Source organism: Rhodamnia argentea, chromosome 5, assembly GCF_020921035.1.
Source record: "Rhodamnia argentea isolate NSW1041297 chromosome 5, ASM2092103v1, whole genome shotgun sequence".
NCBI lineage: Eukaryota > Viridiplantae > Streptophyta > Magnoliopsida > Myrtales > Myrtaceae > Rhodamnia > Rhodamnia argentea.
Window position 1 is genome coordinate 19432818 of NC_063154.1, and position 9273 is coordinate 19442090.

Genomic DNA, 9273 nt, shown 5'->3' on the forward strand with positions numbered 1-9273 from the left:
TTAGATATACTTATTACGATGATTCCTTCTGTTGGAGCACTGCAGATTGGAGCCGTTCGACATGGATTGGACGGTCATGTTGCCGATATCAAATGGTCTTGAGCCTTCGTGTAAGAAATCAATGTTGAAATGTCTCCTTGCTCATCTCTGCAGGTGCTTCATAGCTGGCTTCTAGGTAGTTGGGAGTCTCATCACTTTGATGCAGGAAAAGATTCGGCAAGTCTTATATAAAGAAGTCAGACAGACAATGAGCTAGCAGAGATTATTGGCTTCTTGTGTTACCACACTCGATATTGTTAAACACTTCATAACCTCTTTGTGCATAATGCCTTATAAATTCGGCATTGCGTTATAAATTTGCGGGACAATTGCACGGAAATTACCCTAATTCTCCCATGTATCTTACTACGCCGCTACACCTTTGCACCATTTAGGATACACCTTCGTGTCATATGGGGTACACGATTTTTGTGTTCGGCTTCTTCACTATATTTAGTGCTTTTGAAAAGTTCAATACATACTTACTTCCAAAAAAAAAAAAAATTTACCCTAATTCTAAGTTAATACATAACTGGTCCTAAACTTTTGATTGTTACACGTTCATTTTGCTATATCCGTTAAAAAAAAATAAAAAGAGAAAGAAAAAAGTGATAAAAACCACCATTCAAGAGGACCCACCAAAAGGGTCATCACGCTTCCTGGCCATGATTGTATAATGTTGCTGATTTTCCACCGACGCGTTGACTCCATGATCAGAACTAGCAACCTTCATAATTCTCCCCTAAGATTCTAGAGCATCCCTCTTTCTCTTTGTTCATTTTCTAACTCAAGCACTTCGTAAGTTCGTATCGCTTGCTTTTTTGTTGATTAACCAAGACCATAACTTCAGTTTCTATACTACACCGGCAATTGCATATCAGAATTTTCTTTCTCAAAATCTGAATTTGACTCGCCATACTCATGCCTTACTTTTCAAACTCTTTAGTTTCGAAAGACTTAAATTTCAGCTTCTTGCTTTTTTTTAACATGTACATGAATAAACCCATGCCTAACCATGGTAACTGGTTGGCCTGTCCCCACATGGACTAGCCCTCTTGGGCTTGAGCTCAGCACGACCCCTCGTAGTTAGGGATCGTGCTAGGCCTGGCCTGGTAGTCAATGGGCCATGCCAATGCTTAGGCTCTAGCGTAGTTCATTTCTTATTTTTATAGTTAAGGAGCAATAAATTGGAACTGACACAAGAGCGATAGAATAATGGGAGTCACTAGAAGCATACTGCTAGCTATCTGAAAACCACAATTCAATAGAAGTGAACTAAAGTTCAACGAGTAAAAGTGTAACACGCCAACAATTAGATATGTTGATCACATAGCACACATGCCGGATATCACAACATAAGTCGAGTAAACACAATACAAGGTGAGCATGTAACTATCGACTATCAAGATGTGATGCTATATACCATATGCATGAAGTTTCATTAATCTTTGCATTTTAAGATCTACACCCATCTAACGGCACTACCTGTTTGCTAATCGGCCCATGTAGGTCACTTTCGATTTGTTGACCGGACTCTCGCGGATCGCCATGTCCACAGGCATCTCACTCCGAGGTTTCCCCGAATACATACAGTAGGGGTCCTCTTTGAATACACATAACGGAGGTAATCCGATTTTCAATCTTCGCTCCCACGGGGCTTCATCGATATTAATTATTGATGGTATCATAACAATTCATTTCTTGAAATGCAATGCAATTGACATTTTTATGCCATGCGACATGACTCATCTCAGCACATTAAACGTTAAATAACCGCACATCATAGCATTAGACATGTCCAATTCATTCTATAATGTACTATCGAGGCAAATACACTAAGGCCAGATTATTCAAGCTATAAAAATCAACAAGCATAACACGGAATTGTCCGATCTCACTATAGAACTCACAGCCGAACCATCTCATTCATGGCCCATCTCGTTTCGTCGCTCAATTTGGACAATCCATCCACCAAATTCACTAATCTTAATCTTATGACATCAATTGTGCCAATTAATAACGATATGCAAGTTGATCAAGGTTCGTCGCCGCCAAAATCGAACACTAACTCTCTCGGCCAACTTAGTCCGATGCCAATTTGACGATTCCGACCACAAAACTCATTAATCTGACCTTCGAGGATATCAATCAAGCCCATAGATACAATATGTAAACTACTTCGGCACACCACACTCCTAAGCCGAACCTCATATCTCTCGGCCACCACTACTCGGCGCTCAACTTCGACGATTCCGTCCATCAAACTTACATATTCGACATTTAACACCCTTAATTACACCCATAGGAACAACATGCAAAGTTCCTAAGCACTCTCATGCCAAAACCGAACCCCTACTCACACGGCATCTTCAATACTCAACTCAATCTTGACGATCCAACTATCGGTTTCACTAACCCATTACTCAAGGATGTCAAATAAGCTATTAAACACGACATACAAAGAGAAATCGGCACATATACACACTGAAATCGAATATCTAAGAGTCAAGCGAGTTAAAGGTTTACTCGCCTTGATTCCTTGCACAAGAATGATCATGCATTGTGCACGAGCTTGCTTTTCCTTTACACGAACAAGTAAGTGAGAGTGATTGAGAGAGGGAGTTTGGGTCGGTGAGAGAGAGGGAGGGCGAGGGTACAACCGAGGGGCTAGGAAGGAGAGAGTGAGAGAGAGCTTCTTGAAATTTCTTTCAAAAATGAGTAAGAGAGAGAAAATTAGCCTTTTATAGTGGAGGGAGAGGTTGGTGCATGGCCGCCAAGTGTCCCTCATGCATGGCTTCACTTGTTATTCGGCCTATCAAGTGGCAATTCCACTATTTGCTCCAATTTCTCACATAATTAAGCTCTATGGATCGAAACTAAATACAATATGTCCCCATTCTTCTGATGACAACCTTCCATGTCATTAAATAGAGTCCCCTAAAAATAATTTCTGAACATCCATTGCCAAAAAAAGGCAATTTTGTTCATTAAGCGGCTTGGCAGAACTCAAGTCATCACATCGGACGCTTCTTGCAATCCTTAGCATGATGGGTAGGCTTATTGCAAACAAAACATGTCCCTTGAAATTGTTGAGACAATTCCTTCTGCTTATCTTTTCCTTAAAAGTCATCTTCCTTTTTCCCACTTGCTTGGAATTGGAAGACTTAACAAAGTTAGCCTTTGATTCAAGATGAGGGTTTGCATTCCTCCTATTGTTCTTCTCGATTTTGAGGCATAGAATGAGATCTTCAAGGCTCATCTATTTTTGTTTGTGCTTCAAATAGTTTTTGAAGTTTGACCAGCCTGGAGACAGCTTCTTAATAATAGCTACCACTTGGAATGATTCACTAAGTAACATTCCCTTAGCAAAGATGTCGTTCAAAATTATTTACAATTCCTAAACCGGACTCATGATAGATTTAGAATCCGCCATCTTGAAGTCTAGGAATTTGGCAACAACGAATAAATTGGTGCCCGCATCTTCAGTCTTGTATTTCTTTTCTAAGGACTCCCATAACTATTTAGCAGTTGCAATAAACATTATATGGGGAATTTACTAAACAATTAAGGATATAGTTTTGGTATAGGATGTCCCCGTGCTTCCAAGCCTCTGACGCCCCTAGTGTGGTGACATGTTACTATTTGTATTAGTCAAAATAGAGTAGCTATTTACTACGCAAATTCATAAAAGGGCTTACCTGTCATTGGGGAAGAAAGATAAATCAAACTTTTTCATGGAAATATACAAAAACCATAACTTTTAGTTCCTAATCAGCTATCCTAATGTACTCAACAATAAAGAGCGGAATGCATCCCTGCTCCTGAAATAGCTAAATGAGAATGCTTTTGATGAAAACAACCACATAATAAATGGCACAAACAAATCAAACAAGCAAGATTTTCTTCACTCATTTTTGAGTTCAACTGAAGTTTACAATGCAATCTAGTCAGAAAATGCACCGAGCGATTCAAGAAGAAGAACCAACAAGAATCAAGGCAGAGGGAAGGAGTACGACTTGTCTCTAGTTCACAGAACCAAAATTACAGCAAACACGATGCGAAAGCAAAAAAATGCGGACTCAAAGAGAGCATTCACCCTTGAGTTGGCACGTAGAGGAGAGGACGGGAGAGCATGTGAAGCTCTGAGCCCCAATTCAGAGAGGGAGTGGTGAGAAGGAAGGAGGCGCCGGGAGGGATAGGGGTCTACGAGCGGCGCGCCAGGGGGCTTGAGGGCCAACGTAAGCTTCCACAGGAGGAACGAAGAGAGCACAAGGAAACGACAAAGGAAGAGGGCATCACGGAGGCGATAACCATCCCCGATCAAGCAGTATCAAAGTGAGAGAGAGAAATGGCGCACATTCTTATCGATTCGTATCAGAAAGTCTTGTAGAGAGAGAGAGTTTGTTGTTATGTTATGGTGAGAAGTGAGGTAGGTGGCATCTACATGGCTCGCCGGAGCTTCCAAGTCAGCAATAAAAAAAATCCAAAAGTCAAAAAAACTAAAAAACTAAAAACTAAGCTAGAAAACCAAAAAAGAAGGAGAAAAATCTATGTTGCAGCGGCTAGGGCTTGGAAGCCCTTGCTGCTGAGTGGCCGGCATCCCTCGCCGGCCATAGGTAAGGCAGTACCAGGGACGGCGGGGCCTCGTCGTCGCAGATTTGGGCGAGGATCCACCTCGCCTAGTTCTGCGAGGTGTTTTCGAAAAGCCAACATAGATTGACCTATAAAACTCGGTGAAAAAGCAACAACACAAAATGCAAAACCACAGCAAAAGCAGCATCAGGTGAACTGAATAGGTGATTTTATAATGGTCTTAAGAGATGCGAAGACGATCTGGAGGTCAAAGGCATGGGTTGATTCATTCCGAAAGATGCAGCAGATCAATCGGCCGAGTGAAATAAGTGATTTACACGAGAGTGAGAGAGAGACCTTAAGAATGGAGTTGCGTCGACATCGCCACGATTATCCATGGAAGAGACGGAGATGAAAAGCGCGCCTCGCCGTGGCTGGGCAAGGCGCGACCTCGCAGACCCGGGCGAGATTGAGCCTCTCCCAAATCTACGAGGGTAAGGCCTTACCTGCGGCCGGCGGGGTCACCGACCACTCGGCAACCCCTGTCGGCCATCCCTACCCTCGCCGACCATTGTCGGCGATGATGGGGGCGGCGACAGCGGAGAGGGCTTCCAAGCCCTTGTTGTGGCAACATATTAGTTATTTTTTTTTCCTTTTTTTGGTTATTTAGCTAATTTTTAAAAAATATTTTAGCTTATTTTGTCAAAAGCTATTACACGTGGCGTCCATGTGTACTATTTTTTTAAAAAAAATTGCCACCTAGACACCATTTGGACAAATTTCTTTTAAAAAGTTTCACATAATATTAAAATTTAATAAAAAAAATGTCACGTGTCTTGTTTGGCTTGAATTGACACTTAATTGATCGTTTCTTCTCCGACTTGACACTTAAGTGATCCAAAAAAAATATTGGCACTAAAGTAAGCATTGTACACAAATATTGGCACTCCTAATGTCCTTTTGCCTATTATTTTCTAATGAAACTGCGCTGTAATTATGGTGTCATACTTAAAAATTCGTCAGTCAATAATCGTTTGAAACTAGCTTCTTAACACTTGGGTGGGACGTCTCTCTCACGAGACCCGTAAAAATATTATTAAAACCCTTTTAGAGACTAAAACGCTCTTTTTTTTATGGTCACGGGTAGTGAATGAAAATTTTAACTAATACCCTAGAATTAATTTCTAAGTACGGTGGTCGTTGGCCTTAGTTACTTTAGATCAATTTGATATGTTTTTTTCGCATTCCTTCTACATGGTCTTCCTAAGCACGATGATAGAGGGAAATACTCTCTTCATTATAAGGCTCCGTTTGGTTCATTATTTGCAAAGGACTTTGGGGTTTCAAAGTCCCTTGGGCAAGTACAATTTTGTTTGGCAACATATTTTGAGGACTTTGGGAAGATGCAATTATATCTCCAAAGCTTTCTAAAGCCCATTAGGGGAATGGAGCCTTGAAGGTCTTTTGGGAAGTTGTATTCTCAGCATGCAACTTCCTAGTTTAATGAAAATGCGAAAATTGCCTATTTTACCCTCATTATTAATTAATATTCCTGCTTTGCCCTTTGTTAATCAAAACCCTGTTTTCCCACTTTTCTCTCTGGTCCTCTCACCTCTCTCAATGGTTGCCCTATTTTTTTTTTCTCTTCTCTCTCCAGTCCACTCACCTCTCTCGACGAACGCAAGAAAACCTCATGGGCCATCACCTCTCTAGACTATTTGCTCATGCTCGCCTCTCGTCCCTCGCGGCCGTCGCTCGCTTCTTTGCTGTTGGCTTGTCCATTCGGTTACTCTAATCAGCGAATTCTTCATTTATTTCAAGTTCTTGGGATGACGATTTTCAAATAAATTTATGTAGCGACCAAATTATCCACCAATGATCATCCGGGGTCTAATGCTTTTGATTTTCCTTTTTGTTTTTGCTTGCGGGGAAAACATCTCGGGCGTGGATAAAAGTCTTTTCCACTATTGAAGTTATTAATTTTCAAGTAACATTCTGCAGCTGCCAAAGTTAAAGTTATTGTTTTTTTTTAAAATTCTTAACAAATTAAAATTAAAAGATTTACATTGGTCACACCAAAGAACTTCGCATATATATGTTCACCTAACAACATTTTCCCTAAAGTTGCATCCCAATGCACTTTTCAATCACAACTTACCAAACAATATTTGCATTTCACTAAAGCCCTTCGGCCTAAGATCTTTGCATTTCCCCAAAGATTTTCTCAAATGATGAACCAAATGGAGCCTGAGTGATCATTGGGCAGACCAAGACCGAGGGCCGAGCTTAATATGTCCATCAAGTTTTCCCTTGGCATAAAAATTAGATGAATTTGCGGGTCAAGTTTAGATCGTATTTTGTCATTGATCGCCACTCGCCCGTTGATCACATTTGCATTTTATTTTTACCATTAGAAACTACGTCCATTGCGTTCGAAATTGTATTTTCCCTCCCTAACTCGGCTAATCGGAAAAAATATATATATATATATATAGTGGAGATCTGATCTTCTTATCAAAATCAAAAAGCCCAGCCCACGTCATATCCATTCATTTAGTAAGCTCATCCGCCCAAATCCACAGTATGCCCCAGTTGTGTTCCTCATCTGTCGCTCGATCGAGGGAGCTAAAGGTTCAAATTTTTCTCGTTCGGGTTCGAGGGGCGCGCGGTGCGCTTGGAGGTGATTCATCTCCTACTTCTGGCTAAGCCACTCTTCGCCGCTTGGGTTCACATCACTGAATCGGAATGATGTTTTGACTTTTTGATTTAAAGGCTCATGTCTGTTCGCTGCTACGGGCCCTTCCTTCTCTCTCTTGGCTTTGCATCTAATATGTTCGACGTATTGTCCAGCTGGGTTTCACTTAAAAGGAGAGGGGTTTTTGTTATTTTTGCGTGAAATGTCTGCTAAGTGCCTCGATGAAACAGATGGAGAAGTGGAGTTTGTGATGATTTACCTTGAGAGGGTTGAGTTCAGACCTCAGAAACAAACTGAAATTGACCGTCTCCATTGTTGGGCTTGTATACTTTTGCAGGGTAGTGGTAGAATTGAAGGGCAAAATATGGCAGAATTAAGCATGGGTATACTCATAGATATCGTGGATGAAGAATGGATGAGAGACACTCTGCCTGATGATGGTATTTTGCTTTCCTCTCCCTTCACTTTCATGAGTTTGCTCTCACTTTGCATCCACTTGGTAAATGAATATGTACCACTGGTTTGTTAATGATTCAATGTCTGAATTGGTCTCCATATGATTGCGTTGCTGTTGCAGATCTTCCCTTGCCGCCCGTGTTGCTTGTTCGAAATGAAGATGTTGAAGATTCGAGTATGTATTCGATCTCTTGTTTGTACTGATCTTTGCAAAATGCATCATGTATTCTTATCCTCTGATGCTTGATCTGATAGCAAGTCTTCACTTTGTTAGTAATTGTTCATATAGATGCCACATGCTTTCTATTCAGTGAAGAGACCAACCAACATCGTAAGTGAACAACACTCTAGTTTAGATGCTACATGCTTGCTATTCAATATAGAGACCAACCAACATTGGAAAAAACGAATTACGATGCTCTAGTTTCGATTAAGCTGGTTATTGGAGTTTCTCTATCTCCCTATTGCACTCTGCAGATAGAGCTTCTTTCATCCTTCTGCTTGTACATTGAATGAGTCCACTGTCACTCTTGTTGTTTGTAGTGATGCATCATTGTTTGGCCATTGAGTGAATAAGCTTGAGGCTAGAGAATTTCTTCCTTTGTACCGAATTGACATGAACATGTATAAATTAATCTAACTGTGAGAACTGTGCAATAAATTGCTTAAGCCTTTTTAGCCAATTGCTTGTTCTTATGAGGATCACAATTCTAACAATCATAACGAAGTCTCTAGTGTTAAGGTGGTGCTGCTGTGAGTATTTTGATATCTTTAGTTGGTTGAAGCAGAGACAAATGAACATTTACATTATGTGTGGGAATTGTTTGATGGTAACTTTGCTAAAGCATAGATAGAAGAACATGTAGAAGCAGTTGCTTTGTACGTTTCTCCTAAACATTCTCTCATCCCCGGTTTTTGATAGATGAGCTTACATTTCTCATTTATGGTCTTGGCATATTTAGTGCTTTCACCAGTGTTACGCTTTATCAGAAGACATGGATGATGACACTAGATGTAACTGCTTGCTGCATATGCTTATGAATTGACTGGCTAGTGATAGACTGTTTGCTGCATAACCCAGATCAGGAGACTAAGCAAGCCGATGGAGATTCTTGGCATGATCTTGCTTTAAACGCCCAGTGAAGTATACTGAGAGGCGGGTTAATCCTTGAAACGATGTTTGGGCGCTGGATTTTTGTTATCTTAGCCACATGACTTTCTTGTGATTATGTTTCTTTATGAGTAGTTAAGAGTCATCATTTGGGCCGAAAGTCATCCGGACAAGTGGGAACTCGCATTCCAGATTCAAAAGGTTCATTGAAACTTAGACAATGGCAATGGTAGCACAGAAGTTCGAAAATTTATCCGTGACAGATCCTCGTGCAATATGCAATTATCGTACTGTTGATACAAAATCAGTGGCAAATTATTTGCTTTGATTTGAGCATTTACCAACCACAATTATAGAAGTTATTTATCGAAAGAATAGTTACTGGTGCATACATTACCAC

The 9273-nt window shown here is 40.6% G+C and overlaps 1 protein-coding gene across 1 annotated transcript; it reads left to right on the forward strand.

Annotated features, from left to right (window-relative positions):
• Window positions 1-7234: 7234 nt before the first annotated feature.
• LOC115737164 (anaphase-promoting complex subunit 13-like) lies at window positions 7235-9007 on the forward strand. Its single transcript, XM_030669166.2, has 4 exons — window positions 7235-7312; window positions 7643-7746; window positions 7884-7937; window positions 8844-9007. Exons 2-4 carry the CDS (start codon window positions 7671-7673, stop codon window positions 8903-8905), a joined length of 192 nt encoding a protein of 63 aa, XP_030525026.1. The 5' UTR covers window positions 7235-7312; window positions 7643-7670; the 3' UTR covers window positions 8906-9007.
• The last annotated feature ends 266 nt before the right edge of the window (window positions 9008-9273 follow it).